General features: G+C 47.2%; 1 protein-coding gene across 1 annotated transcript in view; it reads right to left on the reverse strand.

Annotated features, from left to right (window-relative positions):
* Nucleotides 1-17,713, reverse strand: part of PARVB (parvin beta) — a 431,399-nt gene extending 413,686 nt beyond the window's left edge. The window contains exon 1 of the mRNA XM_069228284.1: nucleotides 17,459-17,713. Within this exon, the coding sequence (XP_069084385.1) occupies nucleotides 17,459-17,573 (115 nt within the window). The 5' untranslated portion in view covers nucleotides 17,574-17,713. The remainder of the gene's footprint in view (nucleotides 1-17,458) is intronic.
* Between the last annotated feature and the right edge of the window lie 1,812 nt (nucleotides 17,714-19,525).

The following is a 19,525-nucleotide window of genomic DNA, read 5'->3' on the forward strand; positions in this document are numbered from 1 at the left end:
TGAGGCCAGAGACCCCAAACCTGGTGCCACTAGGAGAGTGGTAGTGCCTCAGCTGTTCAGGAAGTTCATCCTAACATTGGCCCATGACATTCCCCTTGCTGGACATTTGGGACAAACCAAGACGTGGGAGAGGTTAGTCAACCACTTCTACTGGCCCAATATGTCCAACATGGTTAAGGAGTTTTGCCTCTCCTGCCCCACCTGTCAAGCCAGTGGTAAGACAGGTGGGCATCCAAAGGCCCCCCTCATTCCACTTCCAGTGGTGGGGGTTCCCTTTGAAAGAGTGGGTGTGGACATAGTTGGTCCACTAGAACCTCCCACAGCCTCAGGAAATATGTATATCCTGGTAGTAGTGGATCATGCTACCAGGTATCCTGAAGCTATTCCCCTTAGGTCGACTACTGCCCCTGCAGTAGCCAAGGCCCTCATTGGTATCTTTACCAGAGTGGGTTTCCCTAAGGAGGTGGTGTCTGACAGAGGTACCAACTTCATGTCAGCATACCTAAAACACATGTGGAATGAGTGTGGAGTGACTTATAAATTCACTACACCATACCATCCACAAACTAATGGCTTGGTTGAGAGATTCAACAAGACATTAAAAGGCATGATCATGGGGCTCCCAGAAAAACTCAAAAGGAGATGGGATGTCCTCTTGCCATGTCTGCTTTTCGCTTACAGAGAGGTGCCACAGAAGGGAGTAGGATTCTCACCCTTTGAACTTCTGTTTGGTCATCCTGTAAGGGGACCACTTGCCCTTGTTAAAGAAGGCTGGGAGAGACCTCTCCATGAGCCTAAACAGGACATAGTGGACTATGTACTTGGCCTTCGCTCTAGAATGGCAGAGTACATGGAAAAGGCAACCAAAAACCTTGAGGCCAGCCAACAGCTCCAGAAGTTTTGGTATGACCAAAAGGCTGCACTGGTTGAGTTCCAACCAGGGCAGAAAGTCTGGGTTCTGGAGCCTGTGGCTCCCAGGGCACTCCAGGACAAATGGAGTGGCCCTTACCCAGTGCTAGAAAGGAAGAGTCAGGTCACCTACCTGGTGGACCTGGGCACAAGCAGGAGCCCCAAGAGGGTGATCCATGTGAACCGCCTTAAGCTCTTCCATGACAGGGCTGATGTGAATCTGTTGATGGTAACAGATGAGGATCAGGAGGCAGAGAGTGAACCTCTCCCTGATCTTCTGTCATCAGACCCAAAAGATGGCACAGTAGATGGAGTGATCTACTCAGACACCCTCTCTGGCCAACAGCAAGCTGATTGTAGGAGAGTCCTACAACAGTTTCCTGAACTCTTCTCCTTAACCCCTGGTCAGACACACCTGTGTACCCATGATGTGGACACAGGAGACAGCATGCCTGTCAAAAACAAAATCTTTAGACAGTCTGACCATGTTAAGGAAAGCATCAAGGTGGAAGTCCACAAGATGCTGGAGTTGGGAGTAATTGAGCGCTCTGACAGCCCCTGGGCTAGCCCAGTGGTCTTAGTCCCCAAACCTCACACCAAAGATGGAAAGAAAGAGATGAGGTTTTGTGTGGACTACAGAGGGCTCAATTCTGTCACCAAGACAGATGCTCATCCAATTCCAAGAGCTGATGAGCTCATAGATAAATTAGGTGCTGCCAAATTCTTAAGTACCTTTGACTTGACAGCAGGGTACTGGCAAATAAAAATGGCACCTGGAGCAAAAGAGAAAACAGCATTCTCCACACCTGATGGGCATTATCAGTTTACTGTTATGCCCTTTGGTTTAAAGAATGCCCCTGCCACCTTCCAAAGGTTGGTGAATCAAGTCCTTGCTGGCTTGGAGTCCTTTAGCACAGCTTATCTTGATGATATTGCTGTCTTTAGCTCCACCTGGCAGGATCACCTGGTCCACCTGAAGAAGGTTTTGAAGACTCTGCAATCTGCAGGCCTCTCTATCAAGGCATCCAAATGCCAGATAGGGCAGGGAACTGTGGTTTACTTGGGCCACCTTGTAGGTGGAGGCCAAGTTCAGCCACTCCAACCCAAGATCCAGACTATTCTGGACTGGGTAGCTCCAAAAACCCAGACTCAAGTCAGGGCATTCCTTGGCTTGACTGGGTATTACAGGAGGTTTGTGAAGGGATATGGATCCATTGTGACAGCCCTCACTGAACTCACCTCCAAGAAAATGCCCAAGAAAGTAAACTGGACTGTGGAATGCCAACAGGCCTTTGACACCCTGAAACAGGCAATGTGCTCAGCACCAGTTCTAAAAGCTCCAGATTATTCTAAGCAGTTCATTGTGCAGACTGATGCCTCTGAACATGGGATAGGGGCAGTTTTGTCCCAAACAAATGATGATGGCCTTGACCAGCCTGTTGCTTTCATTAGCAGGAGGTTACTCCCCAGGGAGCAGCGTTGGAGTGCCATTGAGAGGGAGGCCTTTGCTGTGGTTTGGTCCCTGAAGAAGCTGAGACCATACCTCTTTGGGACTCACTTCCTAGTTCAAACTGACCACAGACCTCTCAAATGGCTGATGCAAATGAAAGGTGAAAATCCTAAACTGTTGAGGTGGTCCATCTCCCTACAGGGAATGGACTTTATAGTGGAACACAGACCTGGGACTGCCCATGCCAATGCAGATGGCCTTTCCAGGTTCTTCCACTTAGAAAATGAAGACTCTCTTGGGAAAGGTTAGTCTCATCCTCTTTCGTTTGGGGGGGGGGTTGTGTAAGGAAATGCCTCCTTGGCATGGTTGCCCCCTGACTTTTTGCCTTTGCTGATGCTATGTTTACAATTGAAAGTGTGCTGAGGCCTGCTAACCAGGCCCCAGCACCAGTGTTCTTTCCCTAACCTGTACTTTTGTATCCACAATTGGCAGACCCTGGCATCCAGATAAGTCCCTTGTAACTGGTACTTCTAGTACCAAGGGCCCTGATGCCAAGGAAGGTCTCTAAGGGCTGCAGCATGTCTTATGCCACCCTGGAGACCTCTCACTCAGCACAGACACACTGCTTGCCAGCTTGTGTGTGCTAGTGAGGACAAAACGAGTAAGTCGACATGGCACTCCCCTCAGGGTGCCATGCCAGCCTCTCACTGCCTATGCAGTATAGGTAAGACACCCCTCTAGCAGGCCTTACAGCCCTAAGGCAGGGTGCACTATACCATAGGTGAGGGTACCAGTGCATGAGCATGGTACCCCTACAGTGTCTAAACAAAACCTTAGACATTGTAAGTGCAGGGTAGCCATAAGAGTATATGGTCTGGGAGTTTGTCAAACACGAACTCCACAGCACCATAATGGCTACACTGAAAACTGGGAAGTTTGGTATCAAACTTCTCAGCACAATAAATGCACACTGATGCCAGTGTACATTTTATTGCAAAATACACCCCAGAGGGCACCTTAGAGGTGCCCCCTGAAACTTAACCGACTGTCTGTGTAGGCTGACTAGTTCCAGCAGCCTGCCACACTAGAGACATGTTGCTGGCCCCATGGGGAGAGTGCCTTTGTCACTCTGAGGCCAGTAACAAAGCCTGCACTGGGTGGAGATGCTAACACCTCCCCCAGGCAGGAGCTGTAACACCTGGCGGTGAGCCTCAAAGGCTCACCCCTTTGTCACAGCCCAGCAGGGCACTCCAGCTTAGTGGAGTTGCCCGCCCCCTCCGGCCACGGCCCCCACTTTTGGCGGCAAGGCTGGAGGGAACAAAGAAAGCAACAAGGAGGAGTCACTGACCAGTCAGGACAGCCCCTAAGGTGTCCTGAGCTGAGGTGACTCTGACTTTTAGAAATCCTCCATCTTGCAGATGGAGGATTCCCCCAATAGGGTTAGGATTGTGACCCCCTCCCCTTGGGAGGAGGCACAAAGAGGGTGTACCCACCCTCAGGGCTAGTAGCCATTGGCTACTAACCCCCCAGACCTAAACACGCCCTTAAATCTAGTATTTAAGGGCTACCCTGAACCCTAGAAAATTAGATTCCTGCAACTACAAGAAGAAGGACTGCCCAGCTGAAAACCCCTGCAGCGGAAGACCAGAAGACGACAACTGCCTTGGCTCCAGAAACTCACCGGCCTGTCTCCTGCCTTCCAAAGACCCTGCTCCAGCGACGCCTTCCAAAGGGACCAGCGACCTCGACATCCTCTGAGGACTGCCCCTGCTTCGAAAAGACAAGAAACTCCCGAGGACAGCGGACCTGCTCCAAGAAAAGCTGCAACTTTGTTTCCAGCAGCTTTAAAGAACCCTGCAAGCTCCCCGCAAGAAGCGTGAGACTTGCCACACTGCACCCGGCGACCCCGACTCGGCTGGTGGCGATCCAACACCTCAGGAGGGACCCCAGGACTACTCTGATACTGTGAGTACCAAAACCTGTCCCCCCTGAGCCCCCACAGCGCCGCCTGCAGAGGGAATCCCGAGGTTTCCCCTGACCGCGACTCTTTGAACCTAAAGTCCCGACGCCTGGGAGAGACCCTGCACCCGCAGCCCCCAGGACCTGAGGGACCGGACTTTCACTGGAGGAGTGACCCCCAGGAGTCCCTCTCCCTCGCCCAAGTGGAGGTTTCCCCGAGGAATCCCCCCCTTGCCTGCCTGCAGCGCTGAAGAGATCCCGAGATCTCTCATAGACTAACATTGAAAACCCGACGCTTGTTTCTACACTGCACCCGGCCGCCCCCGCGCTGCTGAGGGTGAAATGTCTGTGTGGACTTGTGTCCCCCCCGGTGCCCTACAAAACCCCCCTGGTCTGCCCTCCGAAGACGCGGGTACTTACCTGCAAGCAGACCGGAACCGGGGCACCCCCTTCTCTCCATTCTAGCCTATGTGTTTTGGGCACCACTTTGAACTCTGCACCGGACCGGCCCTGAGCTGCTGGTGTGGTGACTTTGGGGTTGCTCTGAACCCCCAACGGTGGGCTACCTTGGACCAAGAACTAAGCCCTGTAAGTGTCTTACTTACCTGGTAAAACTAACAAAAACTTACCTCCCCCAGGAACTGTGAAAATTGCACTGTGTCCACTTTTAAAACAGCTATTTGTCAATAACTTGAAAAGTATACATGCAATTTTTATGATTTGAAGTTCCTAAAGTACTTACCTGCAATACCTTTCGAAGGAGATATTACATGTAGAATTTGAACCTGTGGTTCTTAAAATAAACTAAGAAAAGATATTTTTCTATACAAAACCTATTGGCTGGATTTGTCTCTGAGTGTGTGTACCTCATTTATTGTCTATGTGTATGTACAACAAATGCTTAACACTACTCCTTGGATAAGCCTACTGCTCGACCACACTACCACAAAATAGAGCATTAGTATTATCTATTTTTACCACTACTTTACCTCTAAGGGGAACCCTTGGACTCTGTGCATGCTATTCCTTACTTTGAAATAGCACATACAGAGCCAACTTCCTACAAGCACTATGCCCCTAAAGTGTCTAATTCAATTCTTAGGCATTGTAAGTGGGGGGTAGCCATACTGAGTATATGGTCTGGGAGTTTGTCATTATGAACTTAACAGCACCATAATGGCTACACTGAATACTGGGAAGTATGGTATCAAACTTCGCAGCACAATAAACCCACACTGATGCCAGTGTGAGATTTATTGAAAAATGCACAAAGAGAGCATCTTAGAGAGGCTCCCTGTATGGTAGCCCAACTGCTAGTGCAAGGCTGACCGGTCTGTGCCAGCCTGCCACTTCCAGACGAGTTTCTGACCACATGGGGTGAGTGCCTTTGTGCACTCTGTGGTCAGAAACAAAGCCTGTCCTGGGTGGAGGTGCTTCATATCTTCCCCTGCAGGAACTGTAACACCTGGCGGTGAGCTTCAAAGGCTCAAGCCTGGTGTTATAGTGCCCCAGGGCACTCCAGCTAGTGGAGATTTCCATCCCCCCAGACAAGCCCCCACTTTTTGCGGCAAGTCGGGAGGAATAATGAGAAAAACAAGGAGGAGTCAGTTCCCCAGGCAGGACCACACTAAGTGTTCAGAGCTGAAGTGACGCCCTGGTTGAGAAATCCTCCATCTTGCTTTAGCGGATTAGGACCAATAGGGATAGGGATGTGCCCCACTCGCCAGAGGGAGTGCGCACAAGGAGGGTGTAGTCACCCTCTGGGAGAGTAGCCATTGGCTACCCCGCAGAGAAGAGGAGACACTAACTGACTCGGCCCGCCCTATTGGCCTTTGGAGACAGGGGGCACTCTGGTTCTGGTCTGCTTGCAGTTAAGTACCCGCATTGTCGGAGGGAAGACCAGGGGGGTTTGGAGAAGTACTGGAGGGGGCCCAAGTAGGCACAACATCCACACCCTCAGCGGCAGGGGGGAGGCCGGGTGCAGTGTGCAAACAGGGTGTCGGGTTCTCAATAGAACTCTATGGCAGGACTCGAGGGTCACTTAGGTGCTGCAGGCAGGGCACAGGCAGGCCTCTAAGACAAGCCACCGACTGGGCAAGGGTGAGGGACGCCTGCTTGTCGTTGCTGCACCAGTGGTAATTTTCTCTCGGGCCTGGGGGCTGCGGGTGCAGTTCTTCTCCAGGCGACGGATATCTTCGTCGCGGTCAGGGGGCTCCTTGGAATTCTCTCAGCAGGCGTTGTTGTGGGGTTGTAGAGAGGTCTGCCAAGGATAGACACATCGTCGGAGTCGCCTGGGGATCCTCTCTGGCTAGTTGGTTTCTCTGGACACGAGCCGGGGGGCGTCGGGTGCAAAGTAGTTGGACTCACGCTTCTGGAGTGAGGTGGGAGACCCTTTAAAGATGGTTTCTTGGTCTTCTTTCTGGACAGGTATGCTGTCCACTGGACTTTCTTGGTCCTCAGTGATGCAGGGAGTCTCTGGAGGCTGGGTCGCTGGTCCTGCAGAATGGGTTGCTTCTTTTCTTGAAGCTTTCTGAAGCAGGAGATCAGCCAGTAGGGCTGGGGCCGAGTCAGTTGGTGTCTCCCTCTCTTCTCTGCTTGGTTTTCAGCTCAGCAGGAATCTGAAGAGCTGGATTCAGGGTCGCCCCTCAATACTAAATTTAGGGGTTTGTTAGGGTCAGAGAGTAGAAGCCAATGGCTACTGTTCCTGAGGGTGGCTACACCCTCCTTGTGCCCACTCCCTATCCAGATTGGTCCTTATCCTTCAAAGCAAGATGGAGGATTTCTCAAGGGGGGGGGGGGGGGTCACTTCAGCTCTGGACACCTTAGGGGTGGTCCTGGCTGGAGGGGTGACTCCTCCTTGTTTTTCTCATTATCACTCCGGACTTGCCGCCAAAAGTGGGGGCTTGTCTGAGGGAAGAAGGGGGATGGGCTTCTTCACTAGCTGGAGTGCCCTGGGGCACTGTAACACCAGGCTTGAGCCTTTGAGGCTCACCGCCAGGTGTTACAGTTCCTGCAGAGGGAGGTGTGAAGCACCTCCACCCAGGACAGGCTTTGTTTCTGACCACAGAGTGCAGAAAGGCACTCACCCCATGTGGTCAGAAACTCATCTGGAAGGGGCAGTATGGCACAGACCAGTCAGCCTTGCACTAGCAGTTGGGCTAACATACAGGGGGCATCTCCAAGATGCTCTCTGTGTGCAGTTTTCAATAAATCCCACACTGGCATCAAAACTCCCTTTGCCGTTGTAAAGGATTTGTTATTGGGAATATAATGATAGTAAACATGATGAGGCTGCTCCACTGCAATCCAGTGTTGCAAAGTCATATTTTGGCCTTGTTTACCCGCATTTTTTTGTTGCTAACTGGACCTGATGGTAACGGACTCAGACTGTGCACCAGGCTTTGTTAGCCAGACCCAGGCCAGTGCTGTGTTAAAACGCACACATGAAGTAGTGTGCACTAGGTACTTGGTTACCCGTCCAATGGGTCTGACAGACCCTTTAAGTCCCTAGTATATAGTAGGGCAAGGAAGTACAATCTGCCTATAAGCCCCTAATATAAAATAGGGCATGGAGATTAGATGCCCAGCAGAATTTCTGCGCTTGCATGTGTGCACTGGTGAGTGCTTTCTGTCCTTTTAAATGCAGGCCTGCCTTGCAGCCTGTCTTTAAAAGTAAAATGTATATCATTTCCATGACAGCCCCTATAAGTCCTGAGTAAATAATATGGGAAGGGGCTGGCAACTACCTAGCAGGCCCAAGTACATAATAGGACATGAAAGTAGAGGCCCAGTGGAATTGCTGCCCTTTGCATGTGGGCACTGCTGGAGGGTTTCTGTCATTTTTAAATGCAGCCTGACTCTGCAGACTGCATTTAAACGGGAATGGTGTCCGGCCTTCGACTTTGGTGCTATGGGGACTTTAAATGTGATGATCTACCTTATTTTTACATACTAGATACCCCCATGGTGACCTTAGGTGTCCCAGGGGCGGGGGGTCATGTAACTATAAGCGGGGGCCTTATAAAAGATGTTTCATAAACCCTGGTGAGGAAAATAAATCATCATTTCATTTCCGCCTGTTTCAGTTACTGGGCTCCATGGGCTATCATTGCAATATTGTAACTATAGTAAGGCAAGGAAGCATAGAAAAATCATTCAAGGACTTAAAAGATTTGTTTAGATAACTCCATCAGTTTGACTTTGGTGAATGTATTAAAACTTGTACAGAAAATGAGTTATAAGGCTTTTCTTTCTATAAGATAAAAAAAAAATCCAGCCTTCTGAAGGTCCCTCTGATTGGTCAGTACCAACAGGATTAGCAGAGCTGCTTTGATTAGGTGATAAGTGGGATTCAGAGTAGAGGCTATCTGGTGAAGGGCAGCTCTGCAGCTACACAGGGATGCCAAAGCAGGCGGGGGGGGTAATAAAAAAAATCAAGTCTCAAAGGAGAGCAGGACAGGCAGAGAATGCCAGATTACCTTCTGGATCCCTCAGTCAGGTACCGGGTTAAGGAAGGAGTTTGCAGATGTTAGGAGAAGGAGAGCTATGAAAATGAGCCACACTGGGGGTTGGTTTAGTCAGCTCTGACTGCTCTTCTGAAATTTTAGCCATCATGGATTTTGGAAGAATACTGTTTCCTGGAGCAGGAATATGCCACACTTTGGAGGACGTGGTCATGTATCTGGGAGTCACCCTGCATTCTATTGGTCAGGGGTGCCCCCTTTCTGATGCCCAGGTGCTAGGAATAAACATGTGAGATGTGCTTAGCTTCTCAGAGCTGCTACCTGAAACTACAAGAGGAAGAAGCACTGCCCTGCCGGAATCTGGATCTGCACCCTTGGCCTTCACTTCGGAGTTAACTGCGTCTGCTGCACAAACTAGGGATGGTGCCTTGCTTCAAGAAGGACTTAGGAGTGGACTCCCTGTAGCTACATGCTAACAGAGCTTCACCAGCGTCATCTCCACCTTGAGTCCCCAGCCAGGAGTGCACCCAGTGGACTTTTAAGGATTTGGCCAGGTGCACTGTGGGAATCATGGTCCAACTTTCCAAGGACCAACCAGGAGATTCCAGACCCGTAGATTTGTATTTTGGACCCTTTGTGCCTTCAAGGAGGACTTCAGCAAATACCTCCTGAGGTTTGGAGAATTTTGGTAAAGTTGGCACTTTGAGTTTCTAAGCACTAGGAAGTGTTTATTCGTTAAACATTCCTATCTCCGGTTACCCACGCTGGATTGTTGTCATGTTGGTGTCTGTTTACTCATAAAAATGTAACCTATTTTTATAAATTGTGGGATTTTTATTGCGTGTTGTGTCTCACTTATTTACTGTATTGGTTTTTGTAATGCTTTACACACTTGTCTCCTACGTTAGGCCTGCCTGCTCGGTTACAGCTACCAAGGGTTGAGCAAGGGGCTAATTTACTGAAACCTTTGCTGAACCTATATTTGGTTAGTGGCCTTATTGCCAGTGGTAGGTTCAAACTTACCACTACCAATAACCCACTTTCCAGCATGCAGCTAGGATTAATTACAAATGGCAGAGCAGCTCTCAATGGCAGTAAAAACACACCTGGGTATTTTTCACTCCATGGACACATGCCCTGGTGCATGCACAAACCTGCAGGAGCAGGGTCAACACAAGCTTTGCAAACACCCCAAGAGTGCAAGTGCGCCCATACAGGCCTGGGGGGGGGGGGTCAGGCTCTGTACATATATAGAAACCTTAATGTAAAAGTGTGCACATACTGGCAAGTTGTGCCAGGCTTGGTATAGATATGAAAACACCAATGTGCATGGGTGGAAATGCTGGCAAGCCATGCCAAGCTCAGTACATACATAAAAACACTAATGTGCGCATACCGGTAGGACATGCTAGGCTCAATCTATACATCAAAACGCCAATGTGAAAGTATGCATGTTGGAAATGGCCCTTTTTGCAGGGTTATCCCCAAACCTTTTGCCTTATTTCTCCTCTCAATTTTTTCTGACCTGTTTTTGTTGGCTTTAGGACTCTGGGCACTTTACCACTGCCGCCCAGTCCTAAAGTGCAAGTGTTCCCTGTCTAAATTGTATTGGTGATTGGCATTTTCGATTTGCTAATAAGTCCCTAGTATAGTGCCCCGTGTGTGCCCAGAGTCTGTAAACCAAATGCAACTAGGAGGCCTACAGCATTTATTGTACCACCCACAGGAGTAGCCACTGCAGTGCCAGTGTGTGTAGTTTTAAACTGCCATTTCGACCTGGCAAGTGCACCCACTTGCCAGGCCTAAACATTTCCTTTTATTACATGTAAGTCACCCCTAAGGTAGCCCTGGACAGCTCCATGGGCAGGGTGCAGAGTATTTAAAATGTAGGACATTTACTGGTGTGTTTTACATATCCTGATAGGGAAATACTGCTAAAGTCAGTTTTCACTATTGCAAGGCCTATCTCTCCGATAGGTTACCATGGAGATTGCTTGAAATAGTTTTCAGGGTAATTTCCCATTGGGAGCAGATAGAGACTTGGAGTTTGGGGTCTCTAAACTCACAATTTAAAAATACCTCTTTTGGTTAAGTTGATTCTTAGATTGTGAGTTTGAAAATGCCACTTTTAGAAAGTGGACATTTTCTTGCTTAACCATTCTGTGCCTCTGTGTCTGCTGGAATACACGTCTGGGTCAGGATGACAGTTGGGCTGTTTGTGAATTCACTCTAGACAGTCACACAAAGAGAGCTCAGGTTTGTCCTGCATATCTTGAGTTTTCCTGTGCTAGAGGGGTGGGAGGAGCTGACACTTGCACCTGAATAGGGCTGTGCTTGTCCTCACACACAGCAGTCTCCAACTCCCTTGGGTGTGTCTAGAGCCTGGGCAGAAAAGGTAGGGTCTTGTGCACTATTAAGACTTTCCTTTGAAGTAGGCAGAAATGAGTACAAGTATTGGATCTCCGAGACCACAACTTTAGAACACTTCTGGACTTAGGACATTCTGCCAGGGAGAATAGCTGGATGCTGAAGGAGGGGCTGCCATTCTTCCTGTTGCTTTCTTGTGCTGTCCTGCTGCTTCTTTCCTGGGAGTGAGAGGGCTGGACTTTGCTTTCTACGTCCTGCTTTCCAAGGTTCCCCAAGAGCTTGAACTAGGCTTGCCTCCTGTTAAGAAGTCTCAGGGACATCAAAGACTTCATCTATCAGTGCCTGGACTCTTCTGCTGAGAGTCCTGACCTACCAAGTGGTGCCAAATCCAATCCCTGGGCCCTTGGAAGTGGAAACTATTGTCCTGGAAAAGAAAATCCACACATCAGCGCACCGTGGCTGAAAATAGACGCAGCGCCTGTCATGCAGTGGAAGAATCGATGCATCACCTGTGGGTTCAACGCAGCATGTCTGGATTTTCCACGCATTGTCCCCGAGCGTCACTTTCTCATCGACCCCGCACCACAGTAAGGAACTGAGGCTGCATGACCAGAAACCGATGCACAGTCTCTCCTGCAAGAAGAGAACAACGCATCACCTCCCCTGCCAGCAATTAACTGACGCATCGCCTCTCCTAAGCAGTAAGGGACCGACACATCGCTTTGCTTTTCCAGCACCTCACCTCCCCTGTGACCCACATAGACTTTGTTTTTGACGCATTCAAGTTAATGTGTGTTAAAAGGATACAACCATTGATTCCTATGGATTAGGATTCATTTAAACCTTTAAAAGGGGATATCATTATTGGTGTATGTTGGATTTTTGTCTTTTTGGTCTTGTTTTAGTCAGATAAATATTGGCAATTTTTCTGAACTGGTGTGGAGTACTGTTGTGGTGTTTTCATTGTGTTACTGTGTGTGTGTGCTCATACTTTACACATTGCCTCTGAGATAAGCCGGACTGCTTGTGGCAAGCTACTAAGGGGATGAGCAGGGGTTATCTTAGCTGAGAGTCTCCCTTACCCGGACTAGAGTGAGGGTCCCTACTTGGATAGGGTGCAAACCACTGCCAACTAGACACCCCATTTCTAACAGTACACATATAGGCAAGCCATGCCAGGCTCAAAATATACATGAAAACATCAGTGGGCAAGTGTGCACCTACTGGTAGGTGCCCCATCCTAACTTATGTAGGGAGGGTGCGTGCACATTCTCACTCTGTACTTACAGTGGAAGAGTGCCCTGGGCCCCATGGCCACTCTGGATCAGAAAAAGCCCCCTTAAAAAGCAAACATATTTGGGGGACCACTATCTCCACGTGTCAGGTCTAACATGCACACAATCAAAAGTTATCATTTATTTAAATTATTAATTCAACCCAATGTTATCTAATGTGAGTGATATGCCTTGCAGTAAACAAAAATAAATGTAGGAGTTTTCATTACTCGGGCATGTAAAACTTAAAAGTACATGTCGAACTTTTTAAATATACTGCACTATGCCCTATAGGGACAGGGCCTATCCTAGGGTGAAATATGGTATTAAAGTAATAAGTAAATGAAATGTGCCTGGTGTAAGCCAGTTTTACCATGTTTAGGGTAGGGAGCACAAGCACTTTCGCACTGGTCAGCAGTGGTAAAGTGCACAGAGTCCTAAGGCCAACAAAAATATAAACAGGTGAACAGGCAAAAGGTTTTAGGAAGGACTTTCCTAAGGGCTGTCAGATCTAACAAACATCATTATGAAGAAAACTTTGGTAAACTAGACAATCTTTTAAACTACCAACCTCTCTCAGACTTATCCTCTATTACAAAAGTACTGGGAACAGAACTCCACTTTCAGAGCGTCTAGAATCAAATAGCCTTGTCTGATTTTCAAATCCTTTTAGACCCCTCAGGGGCCCAGTTTAATACTGCTTAATATTACGAAAAGAAATACTCAATGTCCGGGACTGACGCATACTCTGCATTTTGGCTTAAATATCTCTGTTGCACTTTGACATCATCAACTACAAAGTGCTCCTCAACAACCGTTTCATTTGGTTGGCATCAGTGTTTTTTTTAGTTGACCTCTTTGCACTTTATAGTGTTTTTTGTGAAGCACTGCAAAAATACATTGCGATAGATTCAGAGTTGCGTGTATCATATGCAGAGAAGACAGAAAGGGGAGTCCTAGGGAATTGAACATCTGAGTGATATTGCAAGCTGAGGCAATCTATCAACCACGTTTGTTGATGGAAGGATGGTAAGGCCTTGGTTAGAAGTCTCCAGCATGAGCAGACTGATTTTGGGAATCTATTTTTGAGAACGCAATGAACAGGTCTGACAAAAGAAGGTCAGATGCATTCAAGTAAGAGAAATAGCCGGAGCCCGCTTGAAGAAATCTCCTGAATTAATCTGAATTTCCCAGTGTATGGACAGACTAAGAGAGCACCACTGGGATTAACTAGCACATAAAAGGTCATTACTCCCAATTTTCAAGGGATTAACAGTACATTGAGATTGGAAATGCAGGAAGAGTGGCTGGGGTAGGTGCGAGAAGGACGGACCGCTGGATAATTACAGCAACAGTCCTAGGCCTTTTTCTTCCCAGGGAGCCTTGTCCTAAAATCTGGGATGGGCGACCTTATGTTTAGTTGACCGGACGGACAATAGACTTCAATGTAAGTGATTGGAGTGGTAACCTCACTCTCTTTTGTCCTTTCACAGTCCTTACTGGGTCTATTTTTCAAATATTCCAGGAGAAGTTTTTTCTGTTTTTGTTGGTCCTGATGAAGCGTCATTGGATCCTTTCGGACCACCTGACGCGAAACATGTCGTCCCATGTCTAGAGACCTAGTGATAGTTCCCTTGCCCTGACTCATTTATAGAAAGCGGTTGAGCATTATCCCTCACATTTTCACTTTCACGTTGTTTTTAATCTTGGTCTAAGCCCTCGGTTTTCGCTAGTAAATTACTTGGATGTTGGGGTTTAGAACCAATTTAAAAAAATGTCCTCTCCTGTCTGATGCGAGTCTGCCTAGATATTTCTCTCTTGGCAACCTGCACAAAAGATTTCCGGCAAAGAGCCCCCTCTTTGGGGAGCCCGTCAGTTATTGCAGCGCCGGTCTGACGAGGAGCATCTCCCGATGATGAAGCATGACATCCTAATGCGTGTGTGAGGGCTCTTGCTCCTAAACCTCCGGGTTCCCTATGTGCCCTTTTAGAACAGTGTACTCTGCGTGTTGTCAGTAGTCTGTTGGGAGAAAGTACCCTGGACCATGAATCTCCCTGTCCCTCTTTATTGATATTCATTGAGATTGGAAGACATTAGATTTCAGGTTATTCAGAGACTGGCCATGGATGATTGAGGACAAGGATGATGATTCTGAATTTCCTCTGTCCTTTATAGAGAGCCAGAGGGGGTTCTTCAGCGCGAGCGGGGTGCAGTCATGTTGTTTCAGACTGAACAGGAGACTAGTATGATGGTTCTGGACTCTTTGGGGTTTGGATACTGATTTCTTAGGGCATGCATTGTAGAGGTAAACACATTAGTGAGGGTGAGAAAATAATTAAGAGGTGGGAAATGTTTCTGTTCAACTTAGAGCTCAAGACCATGTTCCTTCAAATCTTTTAAACACTGTCTATGAAAGCAAGAGAATGTGCATTAAACAATATGTATCCTTCATACAAGACTGCATGACAGACCCTAGCAGGCACTCAGCACTTCTCCCCTCATACTTTCTCAAAGTTCATGCTGCTCAGAGAAGAGACCGCGGACCACTATCCCAACCCATCCACTTAGCTGCTGCAGCACTTTACGTAAGATTCATTGGTGCTTTCATCAATTGCATAACAAGAGGACAGAGTTAGTGAGTGGGGGAGCTGGAGAAGGTATGAGTGCAGCCAGCATGGGCGGGGGGGGGGGGGGCGAGTGGCAGTGAATGTAAAATTAAAACTGCACCTCCTACCACAACATACACAATATGACGTAATGCAGCTCCTAATGTACCATAGTAAATACTCATCCCGTGAGACTCTATGCACTAAGTAAAGTACTAGGTACTGTAACATGCACAATGCTGTCTACTACAGCCACCTAATCATTTTATTAAGATGTTCATAACACATAAGCCCACAAACAGCCACAAAACTGGCTCACACACAGACCGGTCACTGCCAGATAGTCCAATCTGGACCCTTGAGAGTTGTTGTAAGGAGCCAAACAACTCAGCTAAAATTATATATAACTATATTGTTTGAGGCCTGAGCTGTTATGATCAGTGCAGCACAACGTATTTGTATACTATATGAGCATGTTATAGCGATGCACGTGAAAAGATAGATTTTACTAGCTCAGGTGGCAGAGCTATGAAACTTGAGGGATTACTCTGGTGGACAAGGCACAAACCTGTGAGATCAGATTATATGAACTTTGAGCTTTTTAGCAAATACCTTTAGAATACCGCACTATAAAATACTCTGATTTGTCTTATATTTTATAATGTCCTGGAGAAGTGACCACACTTGCTCAAAAGACGCTGAAATGTTGCAATATTTCACGAGTGTCCATTCAGAAAGGTCATTAAAATGTGGCTTAAAAGTCAAAGAGAAGTGCTCTGTAGCATGGAGGTGTGTGGAGTCAGAGGAAGAAAAGCCCATGCAGATAGATGGGCTTAAATAAGAGATGTGTGGTGTCTGAAAGAAAAACACAATAGCAGATGTGTCTGAAACAAGAGGCACCTCACGGACAAGTATAGGGTCAGAGGGATGTACCTAAAAATAAGATGACCATGTGACTCCATTTAAACAAGGATGCAATGGTCTCGTGTTTCCTTTTAGCAACCTAAATGACTTCTGGGAGTTGTAGTCCTTTAGTTGTCCCAAATGAAGTAACAATTGGAACATTGTCGTGTAAATGAAGAGAATGACAGAAAGGCTGCATAGTTTCTGTGTAGGGTGAAAGAGAAGTTCCATCTAATAAGACCTGTTGGGAGCGTTTGGCTCAGTCTGGTTTGTTTGGGTAAATAAACAGTTAATCCATTCAGTTAACATTTAAAACTCAAAAAACAACTGAACAAGATTCTTCGGATGACGCTACAGTCCAAATATAGCGACTACTGCATTTCCTGAATACCCCCGCCCGGCATCGAGCCAGAAAGGCCTTCATCAGCGGCATGCGATTGTTTGTCGCGTTAACAACACCCACTTCCAAAGAGAGCCTGCAGAAACCTCCCAGGCAGCACTGATTTATAGGCCACAAGCAGAAATGCAGCACTGCAGGTAGGAAAAAGCACGAGTAGAGTAGAAAAAATAATAATCTTCTATTAACGATATGGAATTTCATGGATTTGGTGTTGAGGCGTAATAAAGCTGTTTAAAATGAAGCACCCTCTCTTAAAACTATTCAATACGCGTGATATGAATCGGATTGGTGTGAGCTGCATTTGAACTACGGAACTCTTACTTGTTTGAAGTCACAGAATCAAGATTTTGTTGAAAAGCAAACTTGTGAAATGCAGTCCTTCTAGTGGCTGCAATAGCATAATCTGAAGCAAAGTTGCATTAAGCCTAATCGTCTGACTGGGTTGCAAATTTAAAGATAAAGATTTCAATCACAAATGTCATGGACATTAAAGTACTGCACATAAATGAACTAGAAATCTCCACTAAAGCTGATAGTTGAAGAATGAGGTGTATTAATGTATTATTATTGCTATTAATAGCAATCGATTTTAATAATTACTTAATTAGCTAGAATATTAATAATAAAGATACAGAGATATACGGTAGCTTTGTGTTGCTCAATTTAACGTGCCTAATTTGAAAAGTATCAGTATTTGGCAATCTCGATAGTGAAAACGGTATAAATGTACAATTACTAATGATGGCGTTATTATCTGATGTGTCCATTTTAATGGCAACGCCCTTGGCTGTATGCTCGCTGTGCAGAAAAATGACTATTGGTCGGCGCATAACACTAGAAGCAAGTTGTCCGGGTCACTTAACCCCTGGACAAAATAAAGACGAGCAGAAAAAGCACGTGCTCGGATTCCTGAAAACATGCACCGTCCAACCAAAGAAAGTGAATTCTGAAACTCCCTCAGCCTATAATTTTCAATTAAACGCTAGTAAAATATATTGCACAGAAAGTGTGATAACTGTCTCCAGTAGTAAGAAGCAGCACGGAGACGGCGGGAGGGCGGTGGTGCCCGCGGAGCCCGCTGTGATTCCAGCTGGCAGCCCGCAGGCGTCCGCTCAGCTGTTACTCACCCTCCTTCGCCTTCTTCTTCCTCGCCAGGGTCCCGCCCAGCTTGCCCAGGAAGGAGGACTCGTCCTTCTTTGTCTTGTGGGCCTGGCCCGGGGTGGGGGCGCGCGCGGAGGACATCTTCCCTCGCGCTGTCACCGCTCGGTGGCTCCTGGACCCGACTGCGGTCAGGGTGAGGGGAGTGCAGTGACCGAGGTCCCGGCGGGACAGCTCTCGCCCACCGCCACAGGAAGGGGATGTGATGAGCTCCGATATCAGCCGCCAATGAAAGCGGCGGAGGAAGCAGGGGATGCGGGGGGCTGGCCGCGGCCCTCAGCGCAGCTGAAAGCCCTTACTTGGCGGTCCCTGGGGCCTGATGGAATCAATCAGACCCGAAGCCCACATGCACCTCACCCGTCTTTCCACCGGCTGGCCGTCTCCCTGTTCATTGTGTGTTGTCCGAGATACTGTTTCGCTCAGAATCCTGATCCGTTATAAAAACCGTCTTCCAGTAAGACTTAACAGATGAGACACTATCACAGGAGTCCAGTTTTCAAGCCCTAAGTTATGCTTTTTTAAACCACAAATCATGTGCTGGTTCAACTGAGCTCGACCAGCACTGCCACTCCCAGAATGTAGGTGCGAGGATGCAAACAAACTGAAGCAGTGATTTGGAAATCCAGAGGTGCAGGTACTCCGGATCATAGAGTACCTCTTTGCTGCTGAGAAGTGCCGGTACCCTCCCATTGAAAGCACTGGAGCAGTATTGAAAAGTGCCAGTACTAACCCTTCCAAATTTATTGAGTACTAGATAGTACCTGCCCATTTAAGGCACTGAACTTAAGCATGTGCAAAGCAATAGGGCTGACCATGTGTGAGATTCCCCAACTTGGCATTAGTAAGGACTTACTGTCCTGGACTGTAAAGAGAGATTTGGGCAAGCATGGACACTACTGAACATGTTACATATGTTAACTTGTACTGGTCACTTAATACACTAGGGACCTGTTTAGAGTTTGACGGACGGGTTACTCCATCACACACATGACAGATATCCTGTCCGCCATATTACGATTCCCATACAATATAATAGGATTGTAATTTCTGACGGAGTAACCCCATCCGCCAAACTCTGAATCAGGCCCTAAGTCTGTAAGGCTGTTTCTTAGATACTATGACCACCTGACTCCCGGACGTTAGGACACTTCACTTTCTTTCACAATTTTTAGTCCAATCAGTTCAGTGGAACCAAAACAAGACTGCAACACCAAAGTACATTATGCTGCCAAACAAAAGTCCTGATTTGGAAACTGTCCATAGTGGTCTGAAGGGAAGTGGTCACCCTCCTCCTAGAAAGACTTGTCCAATACCCACAGACAGCCATCAGCATCAATTTTCCCAGACAGTGTTGTGTTCGTGCCTCCAGGCAGCAACTTGCACCAGTGCACTAGATATATATCAAACTATCAAGACAGTATGGGCCTAATTCACAAAGGTAAACTTAGACCAAAAGTCTACGTTCAGACCAAAAGTCAAAACTTAAACCAAAAGTCTAACTTAACTATGAATAAAGTTAGACTTTTGGTCTAAGTTTAGACCAAAAGTCTAAACTTAGACCAAAGGTCTAATTTTACTCGTAGTAAAGTTAGGCTTTTGGTCTAAATTTACACCAAAAGACTAACTTTACTTGTAGTAAAGTTAGACTTTTGGTCTAAGTTAGGCTTTAGGTCTAAACTTAAACTTTTGGTCTAAGTTTACCTTTGCAAATTAGGCCCTATGTGTGGAGGTGGGCCTGGCATAGGCAGTATATGCATCAATTGCCTCAGGTATTATATGTTTCAGTGGCACCATACAGTTGTGTTGGAGTAACCCCAGATAGTAAATATGCATTATTGGTCTTTATTGGCTCCATATATTGACAAGCATTAATGGCCTGGATCAGTCAACATTCCAGGTGATCACTGCGCTGGGCTTAAGAGAGTCTCCTTGTCTGAGCTGCTACAGATGCACAATGGCTACTCATTGACTGGTCCAGGTAGTGAGTGTAGTCACGAAGCACTACAGGTAACTCCTGGCCAGCTGAGGAAACTGAG

The sequence above is a fragment of the Pleurodeles waltl genome, chromosome 4_1 (assembly GCF_031143425.1).
Source record: "Pleurodeles waltl isolate 20211129_DDA chromosome 4_1, aPleWal1.hap1.20221129, whole genome shotgun sequence".
In the NCBI taxonomy this organism is placed as follows: Eukaryota; Metazoa; Chordata; class Amphibia; order Caudata; family Salamandridae; genus Pleurodeles; species Pleurodeles waltl.